At 35.3% G+C, this 26,613-nt stretch overlaps 1 protein-coding gene across 1 annotated transcript in view; it reads right to left on the bottom strand.

Annotated features, from left to right (window-relative positions):
- MED13 (mediator complex subunit 13) overlaps nucleotides 1-26,613 on the bottom strand; it is a 96,849-nt gene that overhangs the window by 47,528 nt on the left and 22,708 nt on the right. Inside the window, exons 4-9 of the mRNA XM_020991822.2 lie at nucleotides 21,667-21,812; nucleotides 20,886-21,083; nucleotides 17,355-17,549; nucleotides 15,862-16,024; nucleotides 15,575-15,685; nucleotides 10,822-11,502 (exon numbers count right to left, since the gene is read on the bottom strand). Coding sequence (XP_020847481.1) covers nucleotides 10,822-11,502; nucleotides 15,575-15,685; nucleotides 15,862-16,024; nucleotides 17,355-17,549; nucleotides 20,886-21,083; nucleotides 21,667-21,812 — 1,494 coding nt within the window. The remainder of the gene's footprint in view (nucleotides 1-10,821; nucleotides 11,503-15,574; nucleotides 15,686-15,861; nucleotides 16,025-17,354; nucleotides 17,550-20,885; nucleotides 21,084-21,666; nucleotides 21,813-26,613) is intronic.

Raw genomic sequence — 26,613 nt, 5'->3', positions numbered from 1 at the left:
AAGACTGGCTCTCTAGCCAATATTTCATGCTGCTTCTCATCCAGCTGGCCTACAGTCTTCCTAAAATCTGATGATCAGAACTGAACACAGTACTTCATGGTCAGTTTAAGACAGTAAAGTGCGATTTTAACTTTACTTGTTCAGGATAAACCACCATTTTTGTTTTTAAACATTAACTGTTAATTTCTTCCAAAGGAAATACAGGACTGGTAATGATAAACAACTTCATTAGATTAAACTTATTTTATCCCAGTGAAATATTTTTGGATCCCGATTCTGTTAAACAATTATTTTTTTTAGCACCCAATCAGTTATAATTAAATTATTTTCTTTTTATTTTTTAATATAAATGTATTTATTTTTAGTTTTCAACATTCACTCCCACAAGTTTTTGAATTCCAAATTTATACCCCATCTCCCCCCTCCTCCCACCCCAAGATGGTATGCATTCTGAATATCCCTTCCCCTAGTCTGTCCTCTCTTCTATCTCTCTCCCCTTCTCTTAGCCCCTTCCCCTTCTATTTTCCTGTAGGGCAGGATAGACTTCTGTACCCCATTTCCTGTATTTCTTATTTCCCAGTAGCATGTGAAAACATTTTTTTAAACATGTTTTTAAAACTTTAGATTTCCAATTTTCTCTCTTCCTCCCTCCCCCACCCACCCTCACTGAAAAGGCAAGCAACTCAATATAAGTTGTACATGTGCAGTTATGCAAAACACATCCATAGTAGACCTGTTGTGAAAAACTAATTCTATTTCCCTTAATCCTATCCTGCCCTCCCATTTATTCTATTCTTTCTTTTGACCCTGTCCCTCCTCAGAAGTATTTACTTCTGATTACCCCCTTTCCCAATCTGCCCTCCTCTCTATCATCCCCCTGCTCCCTTGTCCCCTTCTCCCCCTATTTTCCTGTAGGATAAGACAGATTTCCATACCCAATTGAATGTGTTTGTTATTCCCTCCTTAAGCCAAATCCTATGAGAATAAGATTCACTCATTCTCTCTCACCTTCTCCCATTTCCCCTCCACTGTAAGAAACTTTTCTTTTGTTTTTTTTTTCTGAGATAGTTTACCCCATTCTAGCTCTCCCTTTCTTCTTCTCCAAGTATAATCCTCTCTCATCCCTTAATTTTATTCTCCAGATATGATCCCTTAATCTTCAACTCACCCTGTGCCCTCTATCTATCTACATATACATACATATAATTTTTTTCCTCCAACTACCCTAATACTGACAAAGATCTCATGAGTTATAAATATCATCTTTCCATGCAGGAATATAAACAGTTCAATCTTAATAAGTCTCATTTCTCTTTTCTGTTTACCTATTAAACAATTATTAAAAGTAAATAAGTATGTTGGATATCACATCCAGCTTTTTACCAGCAAATATGATAATATAACCCATGCCTTCATCTAAGTCAGCAATAAATCCATTTTCTTCCCTTCTTTATACAGATAATAAAAATTCATGACCCCAAGACTGGCCTTCTGTTCACTCTTCCACACTGCCACTGACACAGCAGTTATGAGGCCTTTATTGTATGTAAATTGTTGCACTGGAGGAGCCACAATTTAATTCATAATCTATTCAAATCTGTGCAAAGAGATAGTTCTAAATTTCTTCACCATTTCATTCTGAAATGACTATTTTCTACATCTAACTATTCTATTCACTTGTTAATATAGCCACCTACACTTATGATCTCAATAGTTTAATTAAAATGAATAAGGAAAATAATCTTCCTACCTTTCTGATCTCCTCAGAATCTTCATCCAATACACATTCAATAACTGTGGTTGACACCCCCACCCCAACCTCATCCTCCTGCACTCTGGCTCTGTCAGAAACCCTTTTCTCCCTCTACAATCTCAAATTAATTTGAGTTGATGAGGTTATCATCACTTTTATGAAGATTCCTCCCAGACGTGTATATACCCAGCCCCAGTCTCTCTCCTGAGAATTAGTCCTTCTGTTACCAACTACTTATTCAAACTGGATGTCCTGTAGGTATCTCAAACTCAACATGTCCAAATACAGAACTCATTGTCTATTTCTCCATAAACCCACCTCCCCCTTCAAACTTCCCTATTACTGTTGAGAGCTACCATCCTTACATCAACCAAGTTCAGTAATATGCTGTCATTCTCAGCTCCTCAATTTCACTTATCTCACAATACAATCAATTTTAATTCCTTTCTCTAAGGCATTTCTTTCATAAGTCCTCTTCTTTCCACTCATCACCACCCTATTTCTGATTCTTATCACCTCTTGTCTAGACTACTGAAAAAACTGCCTAATTGGACTTCCTGCCTCAAATCTTACCTCCACTTACCTCCATCTGCCACAGAGCTGCCAAAGTGATTTTCTGAAAGTATGTGCTGATTATGTCATCCCTCCCTTCAAACTCCAATGGCTACCTATCACCTCTAGGAATAAATATAAACCTCTGTCTGGTATTTAAAACTCTTCACAATCTGGCCTCTCCTAGCTTTCAGGACTTTAATACCTCAGTCCTTTCTATGTACTCTACCATCCAAATATACTGGCCTACTTGCCTGAAAGACAACTGAAAATATGAGCAGAGAGGTTAGGGCAGGACACACAGACTTCGAATCATCAGCATAGACATGATAATGAAATCCATAAGAGCTGATGAGATCACCTAGTATGGAGGGAGAAGAAAAGGGGTCTCAAGCCAGAGTTCTGTGGGACATTTATGACAAGAGTTAGTGACTCAGATGGGGGCCAAAAAGAGACAGGAGCATTTTGATAGGTAAGAGGAGAGCCAAGAGGGAGTAGAGTCCCAAAAACCTAGAGAGAAGAGAGTATCAAGAAGAGAAGATGATCAATAGCGTCAAAGGCTGAAGAGAGGTAAAGAAGACTGAGGATGGAGGGCTTTGAAGGCTGGTGCTGTCATCTTAGTAGTACCTTGCAGAGTAGGCAAATTCATTAAATTGAATTTTAGCACAACTATACTCTATCTGGTGTTCATCCTTTTTAAACACTATAGTTTTTAAAAGCTGTGTTAAATTATGCCTCAACTATAAAATATAACACCTGGAGACCAATTCAACTCAACAGTATGCTAGGTGCCAAATCTAAGACAAAAAGCTCGAGGAAGCTTACAGTCTATTTGAAAGGAGTTTTTTTTTTTTTCCTGGAAGCAATCAAGGTTAAGTGACCTGCTCAGGGTCACACAGGTAATAAGTGTCTGAGGCCAAATTTGAACTCAGGTCTTCCCTACTCCAGGGCCAGTGCACTATCCACTGCACCTCTAGCTGCCCCTTTACAGTCTATTTAGGAGAGGGGAAAGAGTGTAATATAAAACATGTAAACAGACAAGTATTATATATAAATAATTTGACGAGAGAGAGAACACTAACAGCTAAGGCTCCCCATAGGATGTGGCTTATAAGCCAAGCCTTAAAGGAAGCTAGAAATTCTAACAGGGTTAAGGGTGAGGAACACATTCCACAGAAAGAGAGCCAGTGTCAAGGCAGATATAGTAGATAAGAAACAAAAATTTTGAATCTGGAGGAGGGCAAATAATGTTTGCCTGGAACACAGTACACAAAGGAGAATAATATGAATTAAAACTGGAAAGGCAGGCTGGAGCCTGGTTTCAAGAACTTCAAGTGTAAGGATAAAGAGTTTGTAGTTTATCTTAGAGGCAATAAGTAGACAACAAAAGTTCTGGATTGGACAAGTGATAATGGTTATTAGGCTTGTGCCTTAGGAGGATTACTTTGGTAGATTTATGAAGGACAGGGGAGAGGAACCCAGCATTCCAAACAGGAGGCCGTTGCAATAGTTCAGATGAGAGAAGAAAGTAGTCTGAATTGAGGTGGTGGCTATGTAAATGAAGAGAAGGCAAGGTGTGTAAAATGCTGTGCAAACTAGCCAAAAAGCTTGTTTGGGTTATGTATGGCTTGCTGGGAATTTGCAAGTGTATAGAAATCTCTAATGACTGGCTTTTTACATTAGGATAAGTTTGAGACAGAAATCCTGGAAAAGTTTTTCCTAAACTGTGATAAGTAAAACTTGCTGTTTGAGGTAAAATCTCATAGGATTTTATTTTGAGTTGTCCGATTGGTCATAATCCATTGATAATCAATAATCCATCATGTGAGAGAAATGCCACAAGCTACTCAGAGAAGGTGATACTGGTGGGAAGTCAGCATCAGGAAAAGCTGAGAGGACAATTTTAGCTTCAGTCTAAGATGGGATCCTCCTGGCTCAGTTTCTCCATTATGTTCCTTTGCAAAGGAATGTTACCCACCTGGCTATTCCTGAGTCTGGCTATGAGGTGGATTTGATACAGCATGGCTGGAAAACTGAATTATCTGAATCCAAAATAGAGCTAAGGATGTTTTATCCTCTCATATTTGGGCCCCAAGTCTCTAGTCTCTGTTTTATATCTGGGCCCTGTAGTCTTTTCTGTCAGATTTATGTCTTCCAGACTATAGGCCATTCACCTACAGTTGGTAGCAAACAGGGAGTACCAGCCAATGTCCCCCACATCATTCCCTGGATGCATCCTGTGCTCGGTTCCAATCAACCTCCTCTTTGGGACCCCCTCGAGGCAGGGACAGCTCTACACCCCTTCCCAGCAGGAAGCAATTTCAGAAGCTGAGACCTTCACCCCTTACTCCAAAAGAATTTGGGTCCCATTTGTTTGAGGGGAGAATGATGGGGTTGGGATCTAGACCCCAGAATGGAAAAACCCTGGATTTTCCCACACGGCCAAATCTCTGGTGTTCCCCTGAGGCTATAATCCCATCAACTGGCATTTCACTGTGGCTATATCCAACCTCCCCTCAATTGTTTTACCTCCCTATGGCCCCCAGCCATTTCCCACCATTAATCCTAGCTAGGCTCCATTCTCCCTTGGCCTCAAGGTCCAGGTCTCAGGAGTTCTGTTCACTCCAGCTTACTGGCCACTCCTGGGTGCCTCCCACAGGCTTTCTGTTTATAAAGCTCATTTTGTCTCCATTAAAGTGCTTAGATTCTTATAATCTAGCCACTGCTTACCCATGTTCAGACTCCTCAAGAGTCTGCCCAATATGACAATGTTCTAATAAACCTTGTCTTTGGCTAAAAACAAAACAAAACCAAACAAAAACAAAAACAAAAAAAGGCTAGTACTGACTAGCTTTAACAATTGTCTAGTCAGAGATAAGGGAGAAAAAAAGAGGTGTATAACTCCTAGACTGTCAACCTGGGTGACTAGAAGGATGGTAGTTACTCCTCAGAAGGAATAGGGAAGTTTAGAGGAAGTGGGTTTAGGGAAAAGGTAACAGATGCTGTTTCAGACATGTGAAGTTTGAAACGTCTTTGAGACAGCCATTTAGAGCTATTCAACATGTAGTAATGCAGGACTGGAGCTCAAAAGAGAGATTAGGGTTGTATTCAGAGATCTGGAAGTAAATCTGCATAGAGAAAAAACACTGAACCCTTAGGAACTGATAAGACCAAAAGAGAGAAGGTATAAAGAAAGATGAGGAAAAGTCCGGAATAACTCCTTAAGAGATATTGATCATTAGGAGATGTGACAGGTAGGAAAAGAATAAGGAGAAAGCAGTGTCAAGAAGACCAGAGGACAAATGGGATGGTCAATGATGTCAAAAGTTATAGAGAGGTGAAGAAAGATGAGGACTAGAAAGAAAGGAAGGAAGGAAGGAAGGAAGAAAAAGAAAGAAGCCATAAAATTGAGCAATTAAGAGATTGTTAGTAATTTTGGAGAAAAGTTTCAGCTGAGTAGTAAGTTTGAAATGAGACTGCAAGAGCTTGAGAAGTGTATGGGAAGAGAAAGAGAGGCAAAGAGTATAGAAGGCATTTCCAGAAGTTTGGCTTGGGAAAGGAAAAGAGCCCTAGAACAACAACTTAAGGAGATGGTGAGTCAAGTCAAGGTTTGTGGTTTTTTTCTTGTTGAAGGTCAGGAGAGACCCGGATAGTAAGGAAAGAACCAGTAGAGGAGGAGAATTTAAAGATTTGAGAGATAGAATGGAGGAAAAAGGGATCAAAGGTACAAGCAGAGATTCATCTTGAAGAGAAGGGTCATTCTTCATCAGAGATTGGAGCAAATAAGGACAAAATAAGAAATGATATTTAAAGGGTTTGAAGAATAAATAACCTTTATTTCTTAGGCTAAGTAGAAGGTGAGATCTTTTGAGAAGTGAATGAAGACTTGAGATATGGAATAGGTGCCAAGGACAGTACATTGAATAATAATTATAATTAGGAAAAAATAAATAACAGAACTGTTGTAGAGCAGTGAAGGCCCAGTTGAGATTCGGTAACAAATTTGTAGGAGACAGAATGAGAAGGCAACTGATTGGAGCAGCTAGGTGGCGCAATGGATAGAGCACCTGTCCTGAAGTCAGGAGGACACGAGTTCAAATACGGCCTCAGACCAAACACTTGACACAAAAAAAAAAGGCAACTGATTTTAAGAGTAGAGGACAGTATATGGGTGAACTAGTTAACTATTGGGTCAAAGGGAAGAAAAGTGAGATGAAGTGATGGACTGGGAAATGAAGGAAGGTTAGAGTGACTGGAGGTCACAGTCAAAATGAAGAACAATTTTTTTGGGGTGGGGGCATAGGAAGGAAAGAAAAGATAAAGAGATTGTAATAAGAAAGAACTTCAGTTATCTGGAGCACGGTGGTACAGCACCGATGGGTGGTGAGATTAAGAGTATACCCATTTCTGTGTAGGACCAAAGTAGAATGCAGGTGCAGCTAATGGAGATTTTGAAGGAACATACATATTGAAGGCTCCAAGTTTAAGGAAAAGGATTTCACTTTAGAAGAAGACCAAATTAGAAGCTGTAAGTAACTGCAAACAGGAACCAAATAGAGTGATATAAACATATGGAATTAACCCAAAGGTAGACAGGCTAAGTGCCAGCAGCAAAGTGAGGAAGGTCTTAAAGTAGCAGTGAGAAACCAGGAGTATGTTCAGTCTTTCCCTAGATATAGTGGAAGAAGGAACATATACTAGACACAGGTGTGGGGAACCTGCAGTCTTGAGGCCACAAGTGGCCCTCTAGGTCCTCAAGTGTAGCCCTTTGACTGACTCCAAATTTTACAGAATAAATCCTCTTAATAAAAGGATCCTTTTTATTAATAATTTATTTTATGTATTTTATTTCATTTATTTTTTATTTATATTATTATTTTATTATAAATAATAAAATCCTTTTATTAAGAGGATTTGTTCTGTAAAACTTGGAGTCAGTCAAAAGGCTGCACCCGAGGACCCAGAAGGCCACAAGTTCCCTACCCTAACTACAGCATATACTCTATACTAGGTTGAGAGGCTAGGGAAAGAAATGTTTTCTGGAGAGAAAAGGACAGGTTTCTGTGAATTCAAGAAGATGAAAGTAATATAAGATGAAAGGAAGTATGTTAATGATATAATTAGTATTTCACAGGACACAATGGAAGAGGAGGGCAGAACAAGATAATAAATTCAGAGATGGTACGGCAGAGGTAGATGGGGATGAGAAAGAAGTCAAAGAATGAACCACAGGGATTAGGAGAAGGGGTGGGAGCTAGTATGCTGTGTGTGTATGCCGCAGTATTCCGCTAAGTTTAGGTTTTTAGGGACGTTTCAATTTACACCAGAAAACACTGTAGGATACACACTTCAGCTTAACTATGTAATCGAACAGTTTAAAGTGGAAAAAGTAGCGTTACCATTTTTATCTGATTTTATACTAGAATTAAGCATATCAACAAAACCCCCCAATAACAAAACCAAAGATGATTTTGAAAATAGCTGGGGCATTTAGAATGAGTGTATGTATATACTCAAATATATGAAAAATCACAGAAACTACAACTGATAGTCTAAGTGCTCCTCACCCCAAAAATCCTTTAATCAAAATTCATCCTCAGAGAAAGCTGATACTTAGAAAATTAAGAACTAATATGAATAACTTCAGTCAACAGCAGTCAGCTTTGAAATTCTGTTCTTCAAAAATAAAGTTGAAAATTACTGTACAAGAAAGATCATAGATAAGTAAGGTAATAATCAAACAGAGCTACCTGGAAACCCTGAAGGTAGAAAACTATAAATAAAACATTGAACATACACTAGATCTTAAAGCAAGAGCCTTCAAAGCATTGATAAGCTATCAGCACCCAGATCTGAAGCTGAAGAAACGAAGAAAAGAAATCACTCTCTGGTCGGCCCACATTTCTAATCAAGTGTCAGCACTTCTTGTGAAAGCCCAGGATAATCTTCACCAGGATTAAACAGAAATCACTACCCAATCAATCAGTAAACATTTATTAAGCATGTACTATATGCCAGGCACTGTGCTACCCAAAGTTTCTGTTAAATGTAAATAACCAGTAATTTCTCCTAATTTCTCCCCTACCAAAAACTTTGTTTAATAAAATACACATTCTCTGTAATCTGCATTCTTAGCTAATTTGAAAAACTTTTTCAGAGACATACAAAAGACACCGTTCTCCAAAACAAATGATATAAGTTTTAAAGAGATGTTTAAAAAGTATGATAATTTGAGCAAAAATTCACTTTACTTTGCGTTAAAAGTACATATCAAATGTATTATGTATTGGAATGTATTTTTAAAATACTTCATGGAAAGGAGAGTTATGTCTGTAAAAATTAAATACAAAATAAAAGCATAAAATTAGGCTTCCAGAAAAATTAAGTCGATGGATCATTTTATCTTTGTGAAGTAATTACACAAGCATTATTAAATGTCACCAGGAGGATACAATGAAAAAAAAATACCAAGAAGTTATTTTTCAGGAATTAAGTGAACACTTGGATTTTTCTGAATTACCAGTTCCACAGGGAACACAGTCTGACTTTCACTCCAATTAGCTTTGTTACTCTCAGGGAGATGAATATTACCTGAATGTTACCACTCTGATCAATTTGAAATCCTCTCAAGTAAAAACAGCATATGGAAGAGTCTATTCACTGCTGAAGAAGTAATATTCTGATTTGAGATCCATGTAATTAATGACACAAGGCTAGGTACATTTTTTTTTAAAATGTTAACATTTAGCTCTCTACAGTTTTCAGATAATGTCCCTAGTGAAACTAACTGGGAAGCTCAAGTTAATATTATACTCTAGGATTCAAATATATGTTAAAACTTATACTCCAGACCGAGGTCCACCAACACAGAAATGACAATGTGCTGATCAAGATCAAAAAAATTTTTTCTAACTCACAAAATTATACGTAGTAATTAAAGCTCAGATTTCTTAGTCTATTTGACTTAGTAGAAAGAACACTGGACTGAGTCAGAAGTACTAGTTCAGTGTGTAGATAAAATTACTTAACTTAAGCCTCAGTTTCCTCAGTTGCAAAATGATATTTGCATAACCTACCTCATAGTGATGATGTGCTTTAAAGTGCTTCACGCCCAAAATAGCTGGAGGAACACAGAGTACATATACACAAATATCTATTGTTAGCTATCATTAAACCTCATCATCCCTGTCAAATCTCTGATGGCTAACTTCTTGGATTTTACCACCTCTAATCAACTGGCATTACATCTTAGCAATGATGATATCCAAAACTAAACATTTCCCATTGATTTTTCCACTGATTAATTATCAAAATATTACCCGCATTTTTGTGGCATAAAAGAGCAAAATTTTTGTTTAATTATATAACACAAATCAGCCAACCACTCCCAACCAGATTGGGGTACAGATAAAGAAGCCAGAAATAAGAAATATAGGGAACCACTTAACTGATGATATGAAATATTCTGGGCTTCATTCTGATTTTTATTTTCCTATACTTTCTCTATCCTCAATCAAATTTTTATTTAATCAAATATTTGATTTAAATCAGCTACCCAGGATTAAACACATAATGCTGGGGAGACACAAATTAATGGATTATTACTGTGCCCTCAGAAATGACTACAAAGAAGGATGACATAACTTGGAAAAATTAATACCAAGATAACTAAGTAAAATCAGAGAAACTATACACAATGACTCTAACAATGTAATGAAAAAACATAAACATAACAAAAACTGAATGCTATCAAATTCTAACGACTATGTCTGATCTCAAAGAAGAAAAAGGAGAATCACCTTCTTCCTTTTTTTACAGAGGTAGTGTATTATGAGCATGGAGCGCAGCATATAATATTGGGATTTGGAACATAAGATCATTGATTTAGAGCATGAAAGGACATTACAGGTCATCTAGTCCAATCCCCTTGTTTTAGCCATGAAAAACTGAGGCCAAGAGAAGATAAAGCAACTTGTCAAAGGTCACGAAGGTAGTAAATAGCAGGTGAAAATTAAATTCATGCAGTTACTCCAAATCTTGCACCCTTTCCACTGTATTTGATATGCTGGTTAGTTTTAATAAACTTTTTTTCTTTTTAAATAATTCTTTGTTATATGGTTCAGCCCTCTCTAATACATGAATCCTGCTGCTGGGAAGGTATGTGGGGCCGGGTAGAATATGTTAGAAAACGGAGTTGATGTCAAATACGTGTGTCACAATTATGATTAAAATTAACTTTAAAATTTGAAGATTTCAAGACACTCTTGAGATAAGTGGTTGCTCCTATGAAATTAGAAATGGAAAGAAATAAGGATTTGGATCTTATTCTTAGGGATTACTGTTTATCAACTACATACACCATTTAGTGACCCTAGAATTTAATGAAGGGGCTTAATCTTTCAAATTTACAAGCTGCTAATTTCATCTAGAAACCAATGCTTGTGCTCTTGAGTAGTCTGATTAACCAATTTTTCCATTTTGTTTAAAATTATATTAATAGACATGAAAATACATACTCTGTAACTGATGTTACACTTTCCTGTCCAGCAGGTCCAACTGGATCATCTTTGAATTTATCACTTGGAAGCTGTGGTGGTAAAAACTCCACATCTTTTTTCTTTGGGACCTTGTAATACTTCCAGGTTCTATGATCTTCATCTTCTTCTAAATTTACAGCTGTACCAACATATACTGTAGGCTCCAAAACTTCTGGAAACTGTGCTGGGAAAGAATGAGGCAAACCATCTATTCTATCTTCCAACGGTTTAGTAGGTACCAAGGGATCAGGTGTTGGCATTTGATAGAAATGTTGACTCTGAGGAGTTGAAGGGGTTTTAGTTACTGCTTCATCAACCACATCACATGGATGAGGACTAAGAGGTGGTGGCTGAGGGGAGTTCGCAATTTCAGTGCTATGCATCTGAGGAGTCTTTGCCACGTCATTAGTTCGGATGTTTGAGAATCTCACTTGGCTGTCTGGAGCAGAGATCACCAGCCTCTGACTTGCTGTATCTGTTTCCATAGTATCATCACTAATAGATGCACGATGGTGAAAAGGAGTCAAGGGACGTTTCTGTGGCTTTTCACTTTTTTCTTGCTTCTCATTGGCTTTGTGCTTGGGAGCTGCTTGTTGTTGCTGGCCTACAGGCGGTGCCTGCCCCTGTTGTCCAGAATTTCTTGGTTTGAAATTTTTGTGCCTAAAGGAGGAAATTCAAAGAAAGGTTTAAAGAACTTAGGGCTCTATTATACCCAATGTTAATGCTAAAATTAAAATAATTTTCAGTATAAATCTGGTTTCTAACACTGCTCCTTCCAAATGAAGAGGTAGGATAATAAGAATAATTTCACTTTAAAATAAAAGGAAGATGAGGGACTTTATTCAGTGACTTGCAGTTTAAAAGAATGTTAAATGAGATGTTCATAGAAAATAATATTTTCTTACTTAGCAGCTCTGAGAGCTTCTGATTAAAAACAGTTTTCCTTAAACACTTTCTCCAAACCAAGCAAATGTTAAGGTGAAGTTTAAGATTTATTATAAGTATTCAATGATATTGCAAAATCAATAATTACGATGTATTGATGATTCTGACCAACTCTATCAAAACTCCAACTGTGGACAAACTTTCAGGCTCTATGAACTTGAGCCCAGAGAGATGCTAGATTTAAATCAGATCAAGCCTACAATTTAAAGTAGTGACCATCGGGATTTCCGTTAAACAATGATCCAAAGCTTCCTGGGGTTAAAAATGAGTAGAGGCCACAAAATATCTAATCTATTAGGTTCTAACCCTAGCTTGTATTTCATCAGCAAAATCACTATCCTCCTTTCCCCCAAACAACCTCCCTCTCACCGCCCCCAACCAAATTAATATGTCTTGATAAGAGGTCCCATTGTTTGGAGAATGCTAATAACACAACAGATGTATGGAAATGGAGAAACAACAAACTGTTAAGATATCTATAATTGTGGGTTCAGAAGTAGGAAGAAGGATGAAGAAACTGCAAAGTAAAAAAGTTCCCAACAGAGAGCTCAAGAAATCTGAGCAGCACGCTATATGCCCTAAACAAAGGAAGTTTAGTTCAAGTGAAATTCTGCTGGCAGGTTTCAGGATACCACCAATTCAGAGTCAATGGCTATTAAGTAAAACTATTTCAACCTAAAGCCAAAGAATGAGCCTGCCCCTCCCCCCTTTCCAGGAACCAAAGGAGGAAAGAAAACTGGATGACCATTTGTCAGGTATATTAGATAGGAGTCTTTCATGTATGGGCTTGTACTAAGTGGTTGCTGAAGTCACTAATCTGAAATTCTGTGATTATTTTTCAGCTAGCACCTAAGAGATAGTATAAGTTTATTACATATAATAATAAATAGTATTTTACATGTAGGTATGATTAAGTCCAAATAATAAAAAAAAGTCACGCTACCATTCACATTATAAAACATATTAACTGATTATATGTATTCTATATATTTCCTTTTAAATGAGTTAAAAAAATAAGGTCCAGCTCTTTATCCTTTTATCTTGATAATACTACCTTGAATATTTCACATGTACACAGTAAGGAAGAGAAACACACCTGAAAAACTCCTTATAATATAAATGTATACAAGTTTCTTTGCTTATTTGTTAATTACTTATTTAAACTAATCACCATCTGGGTTGAACTAGACTGCTTTGGGAAATCACAAAGTGCTTTTAACGATCCCAGGTTACTCCCTAAAACAAAGGCAAAATCTTTTACATCAACAGTTTTCTGGTAATGCTCTATGGTTCAATCATGAAGTACCACAATTTGTGAAGGATTGAAGTGGAGGATTTCCCAAAGGATAACGAGGAGGAACAAGATAAGTATGAGTAGACAACAACATATAATCAATAAAGAACAGCACAGGAGGAGCACTATAAAAGATGAGGGAGAGAGATGACACTGAACCCTCTATCTCTCAAAAAGAGAAGTCATGGAGTGAAAGCACAGGAAATCCAATGTATTGCCAATGTGATCCACTGATAGCTATACCATGTTGAAATCTAGAGGTCACTGACATGCTGCATAGATTCTCTGTGAAGGATTTACAGAAGGAGATACACAAGTTACACAAAAATAAAAAGGAATGGATAGACTGTTATCTGCACCACTGTAAAGAGTATCCACAATGACAGGATCATAGATTCAATTATATCAAAGCAATAATTATCACTATAACGAACCAATTAAACTTTGCAACTATATATTTAACTAAATGCCAATGCATAAAGTATCATAACTTTTCAAACATTCTAAATACATATCAATATTACCTCAGTTCATTTTCTTCCATAATATATGGTCACAGTTAATGCTGATTTTGTTCTTCTGGTTCTGCTTTCTTCATTTCACATTATTTCACAAATATTATTCAAGATTTATGTTCATCATATTTGTCTAACTACAATTGCTAGAATTTCTAATACTACATAAAATAAAAGTAGTTTAATTGGATATTTTTATTCTCTATTTCAGCCCCCTCCCTCTTTTACAGCGGGAACACTTTTTAATGTTGCCACTGCAAATTGGCTCCTAGTCTTTTATTGTTGAGGCTTTTTATTCTGTTGAAGAAAAATTTCTGCATTCTTAATGTTTTAAAGTCATGAATAATGTTCAATTTTTTGTGCACTTATTATTAAAATTTTTGTTTAAATTTATTATTATGGATCAACATTTATCTGGTGATAAATAATTTTTAGTCTCTTCTTATAGTTAACATTTATTTAGTATTTTTACAACTACATTCATTAGAGCAATTAGTCTTTGCCTTAAAATCAATATTAAGTCTTCCTCATGAGAAGTATTATCTAATATCCATTTTTCAATACTATGGTATCACCGACTCATTTTAAAATGAAAAGTGTATATGTTCTTCTGGGAAAAAAGTTCTGAGTTAAGGGTTTAGCCAATCATATTTTAAAATTCATTAAACTTTAAAACATATAAGGGGAGGAGTGCAATTGGTAATTTTTGAGTAAATACTACTACTCAAAATAGGATTCACTAAGAAAGCCATGACATTAAAACAAAAGCTTTAGAGTTAAATGTGACTGTCCCTTTCATCTTGAAACTCTAAGGCCAATAACGTCTATTTTTATATTACATTAGAATCTTCAGGATATAAGCCTTGTGGCTCTTTTGGTTAGTGGTGATTACCACTGTGGCTCTAATAAGATAGCCTGGGAGCATTCCTGACCTACGATAATTTTTATGGTTGCTTCTTTAAAGATTCAAAAGAAAAATGACAATGTAATTCAACAGAAATACACAGATGTTATTCAACTAATTAATCCTCTGACAATGTTCTATACCAGGATAACAAGTCTCTTCAGTTATTCAAAGTTTCCTAATTTTCAAAATTATGTGACCTGAATCGAGTAAAAACAAACACAACAGTTAACTGTCTAAGAGCTCATATACATGAGTGTATGAATAAAGAGAATACATTTACCAGACCATACTGTTTACAAGACCCAAATTTTGTAAAGAAACTGAATTCAAACATTAAGTGTTCACAATACAAAAGACGCTGTTCTAGGTCCTGGAGATAAAAAAGGATATAAAGTCTACCTTCAAGGAAATTACAATTCAATGGGAGAGGAAAGGGAAGAGAAGAAAATTTCTACAAGTCTCAGATATGCTGATCTATACAAACAGCAAATATCAATATATTAAGTTTCTATATAGTGAGGTACACCAAGAGCTCTTTGGAACATAACGCAACTTGGTTCTTGACAACACCTGTTTCCAGAGGTACTTAGGGGCACAGAACAGTACAGGGAAAGTATTTATGGGGGGAATAAAAAATTAAAGTGGAATCCCTTGAGCAAATTTTTGCTGAGAGTCTCAAACTCAATTTAAAGTACCTGATATTCACAACACCTCATTATCATTTCAACTTTCACCAGACAATTCTACCAAGAAACAAAACTAGAAGTTAAAAAGAAATTTATTGTGAAAATGATACTAAGTCACACTAGTATGGGGGAAAAGATATAATCATATTTAACATTGTTACTAGTTTGTAAGAGTTGATACTAGAGTTAATTTTTACATACCACTCTCATAATACAGATACAAACTCTGCCTACATCAGATACAAACCACCATTTTGCGATTTGCTATTTTCCAATCAAAAAGGGAAAATGTCCTAGACCTGAAAGTTCCTAAGTCACAGCTTCTTTACTCACTTCCTTGTTCTGTCCAACAACATAAAAGAACACTTAGCAATTCTGAATCTACCTTGAACAGCTGCAACTTGTCCTCTGTGTAGCCTCAACAAAATCCCAGGATGCAACTTTGTCTGCAGTTTCTTCTTCACACATACCACTTGATGAAGCAGAATACTTCCTCCTAAAGATTTGAAATTGTTTAGAAATTATGTTATTCTGTGCTCTTTAGCTTAAGCTAAATAAATGCTTTAAAAATAAAGACTTATTCAGGAAAAACAAGCAATAAAAACTTTAAAGTCCTAGATGCAAAAATTTTCCAACATACCATTTCAGAACTTAATAGATAGAAATACATACTTGTTCTGTGCTCTGTTCATATTGCATTCTTGCCAAACTCTATCCACCACCTGATTGGCTAGTTTTCTGGGTATTTTCCCACCATGATGGCTAGTACTATCTGAGTTGAATCCATCAGAAACAGAAGGAAATTTGACCCATTTTTGAGCAGACTGGGCATCAACTGGGGGAAAAAAACAGAATACAGAGTGGAAGGAGTAAAGTAAATGAATCTGTTTTAATAGGTTTGTTCTGTTTTTTTTTTAATCAATTGCTCTAACAAAACTGATTCCAGGTATTCAATAATCCATTCACATAGAAACAGATAAAAAAAATTATTTTAAAATACTGTTTAAGTACAAAAATTAGCCTCAGGGGAAAAAAATCTTAAAAACAGATCTTTTAAAAATGAGATAAAGTATTCACTACCCATTAAGAAAGGACTACTTTAAACAACCAATGAAATATGCAAGTACTTATGTAGACACCAGTAACTAGTTACAACAAGGTAGGGGGGAAAAAAGATGCATTTTAAAATGGTAAAAATACTGCCACTATAAGCCATATTATCTCGAAGTAAGGGGAAGAAGAGAGAGATATCAGGCAACTTTGTTTTGCAGAAAGCATGGAACTTGGAAATAGCCATTCTCTGTAATTTCCCATTAACTATCATTTCTCTGCAGTGAAAAGTATCTCTCAAACCAGGACACATAGTGGTAAGCAGTGGTGTGTATTACTAATATAAAAGCTAGGTTTCTTCCCATTTTTAATAACCTCTTCATTCATCTAGTTAGTATTGCATAGCTTAAGATACAATATACCTGCCTTTGTAACTGTGCCCCTCAAAACAACATGACAACCATTTTTTTTTAATAGTATCTGGGAAGAGGGAGATTGAAAACTGATAGACTTGCCTATAAACTAAAGGAACTGAATCGCTTGTCCTAACTCCCTAAGCTTAGCATTCTGAAGAATATTATTTAAAAAGCTCTTTAGTAGTTGTCTGAGGGTGGACCCATACCCAGTGGGAGTAATTTTCAGAAATGCTGTAGCTAACCACTCAAAGTCAATCCCAAAAGCACTACAAAAAGTTGGTCTTAAGAGGCCCGGGGCATTTTCAAAGGACATAGAATGTTCACCTTTTTTATTTCTCTGAACAACACTACAATTGGGAAGATGTATATCCATTTTGCAAATTAAGAAACTGAAGTACAAAGTAAATGTCCAAAAAAAGTTAGTGGCATCTACTCCATTGTGTGTTTTTTTTAAATATTTTATAGACCACTGTTCTTATTTTATAATAGCTCAACTACCAAAACAAGTTCACAGTTAGCGGTTTGATCTCAGTAACAAAAATGTAATAAGTACTTACGCTTTTGCATTTTAAAAATGGAAATCAGTAAGGCAAAAACAACTTTAGAACTTATTATATCCCTAAGAAGGATATCTATGTATGAAGTCACCAATCAAAAACCAAATCCATTGAGAGTTAGAAAATAAGTTATTTATAATACCTGTTTGGACTTCCTCAGGAGATGTAGGTGGAGTCAGAGTTACTGAAGACATGGCAGGATCTCTTGCAGAGGCAGGCACTTGGTGGACACCCAAGCAAGTAGTTGAACAATGAGAAGATCCCATGGAGCTAGGAGTAGGAATGTCTGACTGAGGGACTAACACAAAGCATGCTGGATAGATCATTCGCACACCAGCTGAAGGGGGGGGAAAAGTCAGGTATTTATCTCAATTGCTAAAGACAAGTTTTATGATTTTTAATGCAACCAAAATCATGTGTCTTTCTATATGTGAAAGTATATGAAAATGCTAAGAGCAGAACTTAAATAATGAAATGCAAGTTGGCTACAACAATTAAAAGTTTACATATCCAGGTATAAATAGACAGATCTAAAAAAGACAATAGTGTTTTCTTTATATGTGTATGTAGACAGACATGGTAAAAACAAAAACAAAAAAACTAAAGGCCATATCTTCATACTGCTTTTATCCTTCACTGTTGTTAACTTAAATTATAGTCAATATCCAAACAAAAATATTCAAATGTGACAAAAAAATTATTGTAATTACCATAACATGATGGAAGTTGATGGAAACCATAAACTTCTGTTAGTATTTGGTCAGGTGTTTATTAACTTCAGTGTCCTTCACACACTTTTCTGTGTGTTTATCTTGATTGTATTACTATCTCTGTTTACGTAAGAGTAGTCAATACAGACGTATATTGTTCTTTTGGTTCTAATTTGTTCACCTTACATCACTTGTCTTCCTCTATTTCTTTATATTCCTTGTAGTTAATATTTCTTATAGCATAACATTCCCTTACATTCACATCATTATTTAACTTTTCTCCAGTCACTGGGCACACCATTGCTGTCCAGCTATTTATAACCTTCACAAAGAGAATTCAGAAGGCACTGAACATGGCAAATATTGAATCATATCACAAAGAATGAACCTGGTTGACAATCCCTAGAATGCAGAGGACTGGTTACCAACCATCAGCCAACAATTATTTATTAAATGTCTATTATGTGCCAAGCATCATGCTAAGTGCTGGATATACAAGTACAATAGGATAATTATTTTATAATCAGTTGACTGTGTGCAGTCAGACCATCAACTAACGCAGAGCAGAGCAAAATGTCAAAATCATTACCAAAAAACAAGGACAAAGCTGAGAAAATGATAACTGCATGTGATTAAAACAGTTCCAATTTGGCCTATTCAAAAACAGTAGACACCAAAATGGATTGTGAAAGAAAAACTGAGAGGGACCATAACCAATTTCTATAGAAGTTTAACAAAAAAACAAAAACAAAAAAAGCTGCCTTCATGAGGAAGCCAAGCATCTAGAAACACTCAGTCAGCAAAACTCTTGATCACTCTGCCAAGCAGAGAGCAATGGCCAATGGCAACACCAGTCAGAATTTTTAAAAAATTCATCTGCAAAATGTTACAGAAAAGGATGGCAGAATATTAAGAGCTATCTAGTTTCAAAATAATGAAGAAAAGGGAAAGGGAAAAATCTGCAGAAAACTTGCAGAAGCAACTACAGTGGACCCTCCGAAGCAAATTCATAACTGAACTGGAAAGGTGTCTACAAACATATCTAGAGGGGAGAAAGATTTGCCAGTATTTCTGTACGGATCCGTTATCATCAAGAACAGTTAAACTACTGCATACAGATATCTCAGTTCTCAATGTGCTTCTAAGGACTTGGTAATGGCACTCAGATAAATTTGGGAAGAACCAATGGAACACGTACAGATGAAATTCATGCTGGGGAGGACATAGAGGGTAAGAACAATTCTAAAAACAAAGGCCAATTTTTCCAAGTACTCTCAAAGAGAAGATACTGAATGTTAGGGGGCAAGGAGAAAATAATGGATGGTATTATCACCTAAAAGGCACTTGTGGCAGTAGCAGTAACATACTTACATATTCACTTTCTAACTGCTGTAAAACCTCTGTAAGTAATCTATGCATGAATTAAGAGTATCCTTAATAAAAAAAAGGAGAGAGTAAGAGGCAGCCTTTTGTCAACAATTGTCTACAGCAGATCACATCTTCAATCATATAACTGATTGAAATATGAAGAGAATATAAGACTGCACTGTTACTTTGTTGGGTTTTGTTTTTTCCAAAGCATTCAACTTGGCAGAATGAAATATAGCCTTAAAGGCTCTTTTCTGTGCACATAACATTATACAACATTGCTAAATAAAACATTATCAGAATTTCATTGAATCAAGTTATCAATATTAAAGCAAGGCATGAAAAAGGGAGATCCACTCTACCTAAAAGGTATTTGTGCTGTTTGAAGCTGTCCTAGTGGACAGAAAAGAGAGCGAGGTCTTCTAAGATACTGTAGATAGCATTGAGATAATTGCATCAAGTCCCAGAATAATATCAAGTCTCTTCAAGGAGTCATTCATAGTCACTTAAAGAATGAGACTAACAATCTACTCAGTAAAAAAATCAAGTGACCAAATTCATAGAGTTGGATGGGTAATCTATCAATACATGTATCTTAGGTGGATATTGCAAGAGGAGATATGGGGCTGGGCTGCACTGGAGAAATTACAGTGCTTTCATATCAATTTCAACTTACCACCTAACGCAAAATCCAAATTAAGACCATTATTCCCTCAGTGATGCTACATAGGGCTGTAAATGCTACTATACACAAAGAATCAAAATTGCAGGTAATAAATAACAATGCATGGTAGGTAAAAGCAGGTTTCTCTCTCTCTTTTTTTTCCTTTTGGCTAGGCAAATGGGGTTAAGTGACTTGCAGGGTCACACAGCTAGTAAGTTCAAGTGTCTGAGGCTGGATTTGAACTCAAGTCCTCCTGACTCCAAGGCCAGAGCTCTGTCCACTGCATCACCTAGCTGCCCCTTAAAAGCAGGTTACAGCTCATCACTAATGATCATTTTTACACTAGAAGAGGTACAAGAAGTTATACAAAAGAAACATAATCAAAAAAGATGTGGTGTGATCACGTAGGGAGAGTAATAGAACAACTAATCAGCAGTTGGGATGCAGTTTAAAACAGTTAAAAAGACTTATGAATAGGCCTCCAAAATGCTGACTAGACCCTCTAGGAAGTATCGTATAAAAAACAAATTCATGGCTAAAAGGTCAATAGGTCAGGGTGCATTGTGATCTGTGCCACTGGAAGAAGTACTCACCTTGAGGAAATTTCAGATATATTGCAATATTGTAACCTTTAGTATAATTTGTTATTTCTATAAATCCAATTTTGCATCCAAGTGTTACTCAATGAGTCATCAGTTAAACTATTACTTTAAGTATATCGGCTTTATTAATTAAGCATATTTATCATAGTATTTCTGAAGATAAGCTCATGTTTCTCCTATTTTTTCATTGTTATGTTATAATGAAACTTTGAGAAGTTTACGCTTTCAAAACAGTGTTTCTCCATTGACTGAAGTTAGGAATAACTGAATGTGTCCCATGTTTCTCTAAAAAGATTTTTCTTTAGCATCTATATCTAGAGAATGCATACCAACAAGAACTTCCACAGCAGCTAGAGAGTCATCTTCCCAATCCATATCTTCCTGCTTTTCTTCTGATACCTCCTTCAAGCATGATGAAATAGGATAAAATTGTTTCCATTCACCAATCAGTTTCTTGGTGGATGAATCAGACATCTTGAATGCTTGTCCTGTTAGAGTGCCATTTAATCCAAATGGACTTAAGATAACTAGAAACACAAAAAGTTTCATCACTACAATAAGCATTTATTAAACATCTACTATATGCCAGTATTGTACAAGAAAAACAGCAACAACAACAAAAAGTCACAGTTCCTACAAACTATGGAATCTGCTCTCAAGGAGTTGTATTACTGAAAGGGAAGAAAGATGAATGTGAAATACAGCATACGAACATTTAAAGTCAGGTCACTTAAGCACTTAAAAAGTGACATCATACTAGACTGCTTTGTTCAACAGCATAGAAAATGTCTTTTGACTATATTATTTTAGAAAAAGGAATCTTATAATAACCTCAAAAATCCTATAATAGGATTCATCTTATAATAACAACTTCATACCTCATTGACATGCATTATATGAAACCTTAGCATTTATGTTCAAGGGTTTCCTGATAATACTTAGCTACAACAAGCTTTCATTCATCAGTAATAGAAGAGAATTACTGAGAGGCTCAGGGGGAGAAGCCTTAGAATTCATAACTAAAAATTTGTTTTTAGTAAGGATATTCCTAAGGCATAAAGTAACAGAAGAACTGTCCAAACAGGGAAAACAAAATTGAAGGAAACATACCTTGAAAAGGGTTATTAGATTGTTGAGCAAGGGTGATGTGCTCTTCACTAAGAAGATATACAGGCTGGTGCTGGTTAATTTCCACGCTGGTACAAACATTGCTGTCCCCGTGCAAGAAAAAAGTGAAAGAGCAGGACAAGTGTTCACTGATTAAAAAAAGAAAAAAGAGTTTAAGTTTTAAAGTGATATGATTAAAGTAAAAGACTAGGGTTTGTTTTCCAAAATATATTTTCATACTACTACCAAATATTTCCTGTTTGTATAACAAATCCATTTACTCTATTTGATGTTAGTCAGGCTTGCTCCTTACCAAGAAATTATGCCATCAAATAGCACATTTAAAAAGATTTATCTGAGTGAGCAGGTTGCAAAGAGTTGTACAGTGTTCAAGCAAAAATGCCCAAGGATGCAGATAAATACATCCCTAGAATTAGTCTGTACCACAGTCTTATTCCTGGAAAAGTAAAATTCAAGAATAAAGGGGGAAACAGGGGAAAGAAAGACAATGAGGTTAAAAAAAATAGAGAGGAGAAAAGTATTTCTTTACCTACTCAGTTTTCTACTATTCTTTCTTCTTCTACCTTAAGAGTTCATTCTTAAAAACAATTCTTCTGAAAGCAGCCTACTCACAATTTAGTCAGTATATTCATATACATATTAAAATAAATTATTCTTGTACATGTCCACAAGGTTAAAAAAGTTAGCAAAGGCTTCAAAAATAATCAATTTAAACTTCATCAAAATACCTAGAGGTAGCTAGCAATGAAGTGAATAATATTTGTTTGACTAGATACTGATGTAACTGACAAATAATAAAATCAATTGATTAGTACGGAAGCTATCAATCACAAAGATCCTGAGGAATCTCCACCAGCAAACAGACTTGTTATTTTAACTTCACTTAAGCTAATGCCACATACACCTGAGATAAAATTGTGAATGGACTGGCCTTATGTCCTCTATAAATGCAATATAAGATTTAGGTGGTAGCGAATCCTAACTCAAGAGGAGACAGGGCAGGCCAATTATATTCCCCACCCATTAGCAGTTATTAAGTCTGCCACTTTTCAGGCAGAAGTAAATATTATATTTCCCATCTTCCACAAGGATGTTTTTCCTAAGGAACTAATCAGATCACGTCATTCCCCCTACTCAAACTCCAGTGGCTCCCTATTGCCTTTAAAATCAAAAGCAAAATCCTCTGGCATCCAAAGCCCTTCATAACTTGGCCTCAACCTACCTTTCTCCAAGCTTATTATATCTCACTTCCCTTATAGCATTCTGGCTTTCTAGATGTTCTTCACACATAACATTTCATCTACTGTCTTTGCTTTTGCACAGGCTGCTCTACCCCCAAATATACTTGGAACAAACTTCCCTTCTCATCTCCATGACTTAGAATCTTCAATTTCCTTTGACACTCAATTCTAATACCCAATCTCATGAGGCTTTTTCTGATCCATTCAGTTGTTAGTGCCTCTCTGGCCAAATTAGTTGTATATACTTAAATATGTACATGTTGTCTCACTTAGTAGCACGCAAGCTCCTTGGAGGGGCAGACTACTTGATTTTTGTCTTTGTATTCTCATCACAGAGCCTGGCACAGAGCCAACACTAAATAAATGCATGTGGATTCATATTTATATTTGTCTCTTTCAGTAACCTAACAGCAGATTTTAAAATTTGGATTGTTCCCATGATTCAGCAAGAACATATCTATCTGCACAGCTCCAAGCTAGGGTAAGTTCTCTAGCAGTGTTTCTGTAAGCTTCACTCTTAGGCTTTAAACTCCTTCCCAGTAAGAGCTGGTTTGTTTTTGTCTGTCTGGCCCAGCCCCCTCAACATCGAATGGATCACAGTAGGTACTCAAATGCTTGTTGACTCTAAATATGCCAAAGAACTGCCCAAATTTAAGCCGCAAAAAAAAGTCCCTATTTTGAAACAAATGTTAATTGTCTACTTGTATAAAAGAAGGGCTAACCTTGTCCAGGTATCAATATTTAGTATAGTAGTTCCCTTTAAATTATAATGGGCTTAATAAACTTCCCCCCAAAACACTATGAGCTCTGGACAATCATACTTCATTAACCTTAATCCAGTGTCAATTTACATAAAAAAAAGACAAAGTTTCCACTATTTCTGTTTCCTAGAGAGGTAAAGATATTTCAGAACTTGTGTTGGTAAGTTTCTCCTTTCATTACTTATTTCACTGGCAGTAAACACATTCTGACATCCCTATTTGCTTCACTAACAGGGAGAAAATAACTAAATTTCCCTCCAAGTTTTTGTACCCAAAAGTCCACAGTATTCTTGTGTGTCAACTCTCAGGAATTAAGGCTGGTGTAACATACAAAATTATAAAATGTTTACCATAATCAACTTAAAAAACATCTCTATGTCATTAGAATTCTTTAAATATAAGATAACGATGCAATCCTTAGAATTTAAAAAAAAATCTTGCAATCGTCATCATTTGGATATAGGATTTTTTTTACTTTAATTTTTTTAGCACAATGTATTCATTTCCCCCCACAAACACCTGAAAAAGAAAAAGTAGCATAAAAGACCATCCAGAAGACTTGACAACTAGCTATAGTAGTTATTATAAAATCTGGATATATATTAAACCTTATTTTTATTTTTTCTATACCTTTGGATTAACTATCAATACACCTAGCCGTCATATCTCTTTTTTATCATAAGTTCTGTTTTCTCAGTAGGGCAGGGAAACAGTAAATGTATTACATTTCATTTCTTAAAATGATTAGTTGAATGGTAAAGCCGGAAAAGTTTGAACCTGCCTCAGGCACTCACCCTGTGATCCCATACAAGTCTCTAAACCTCTCTTGAAATTAGTTTCCTCATCTGCAAATTGAGGGAAATAATAGCACCTACCTCACAGGGTTGTTGTAAGGATGAATAAGATAACACAGGAAAAGTACTGCAAATCTTAAAGTACTACATAAATATTAGTTATTTACTTATTTATTTAGCTGAGGGAAAGATGGTGGTAGAATTACAACCATCAACATTTTAATGCTTTAATCACTAAAGATAAATTTACAAAACAGACTGATATTTCTAATGTGTTATGTAATGGACAGGATCTATAGAAGCTCTTATTTTTTTCCTCAAAAATATTTATATGAAACTAAACTCAGAGCAAGATGAAATAGTAATAAAGAACTATGACAAATGAGAAACTGATCTTCAATTATGGCAGGGGAGAGGTGCTGAGGACAAAATAAAGGACTGTCTTGAATGGTTGTATTGTTCTGAAGCATTAGCCTTCTTACAAATTTATCAAAGAAATTTACTTTTAAATGCCACTGGTAGCTCCTTAAATATGCAAAAATACAATAGAAATGAGAACTGAGAGATAATTAAGTTAAAATAAAATCAAGAAAAAAAAAGATAAAACATAAATGACCAGTTTTTAAAATCACAGCTACAGGAACCTGTTTGGCTATTTTTAAACATCAAAAAGCATCTACTACAACTAAATAATCAAGAACTATTTTCTCTATAACATAGTATTTTTAAAAATCTGAATTGCAAATTATAGCAAAACAAATTCTCCAAGTTCTTATATCTTAAAAGATAAAGGGAATAAATGAATTTATTTTATTTGACTATGGACATTTGTTACAAGGGTTTAGTTTTCATTTTTCTTCAGGAAAGAACAGGTAGAAGGGAGAGGAAATAAATGCTTGCTAAGTGAAAAAGAAAATTTTAAGATAAAGGCAAAGAGACCAGAATTTTACATATATTCCTTCCTTAACAACCAAGGAAATATACTTCCTAAGCTAACATGTAAAACATGTTAATAAATTTTCCAAAGAAAAAAATTTGAATCATTTAGCTCTTTTCTGACTCCAATGAAAATGGAAACAAATACCTAAACAAAATTGTACAAAAACTAAATTAAATGTCTTAGTTGTCAAACATTCTCAAGACAGATTAAGTCTTACTACTCTATGAAAAGTACATTCCCCTTTTCTGATACTCCTTTTACTCTCCTAAAATGCCCATTTGTATTTCTGAGGAAGAAATAAGAATACAGCTTTCGGATATAAAGTGCTAAATTTGTCTCTTAGAGGTCTCTGTAGCAACCCAATATTCCAAAGAGACAGTCACGTGATCACTGCTCTCAGCTCCTGCTGTTTATCCTGCACTGTCCTACTTTCAATGCAGCTTTCAATTCCAGCTGTCTACAGTAGGAGAAAAATACCACTGGTTATACTGTTAGCACATGTTCTTAATACAGTCTCATTAGCACTGTTGCTAAAAAAAAAAGTTTTAAAAAAGAAAATCATTTTTGTGCAAAGTATAGGAACATTTTTACATGTAAAAACATGAAAAATTACTTCAATTTCTGAATATTAAATATTGTTGTAGTAAATTAAATGCAGTATTATATAGTTTAAAAATTAATCATCATTACCATTACCTTTAATTCTACATGGCAAAAAGTAAAACCAATAAATAGCAATAAAGCACTACACCTTGAATTCTGAGTGACTTATTTTGAGGTACTATTCAGGACTTCACAGCATTTTTATCTTTACAACACTTTATTCACAAAATATTCGGGCACCCATGTATCAAGAAGGTGTGAAGTATGCAAAAAAAGAAAGAGAGAGAGAGAGAAAAAAGAAATTCCTGCTTTCTAGGAACTTAGAACTCAACATACACATGACAAACATGGATGGGGTATATAGCATTTTGGAAATGAAGAAAACACAGACCATATTTTTCCTAGTGTAGAATGGAATGCTCCCTATTTAAGTATTAGAACTGTACAAACTAAATAGATGAAAACATTCCTATAGAATATCCAAGTGATTTATGCATGTGTCTGTGCATATATATATATATATATATATATATATTTATATGTATATTTACATATATACATATATATAAATATTCATTCTACCACAGCTG

This window comes from Phascolarctos cinereus, unplaced genomic scaffold (assembly GCF_003287225.1).
Source record: "Phascolarctos cinereus isolate Bilbo 61053 unplaced genomic scaffold, phaCin_HiC Scaffold_5;HRSCAF=322, whole genome shotgun sequence".
Classification (NCBI taxonomy): domain Eukaryota; kingdom Metazoa; phylum Chordata; class Mammalia; order Diprotodontia; family Phascolarctidae; genus Phascolarctos; species Phascolarctos cinereus.
This window is presented reverse-complemented; position numbering and strand designations above follow the sequence as displayed.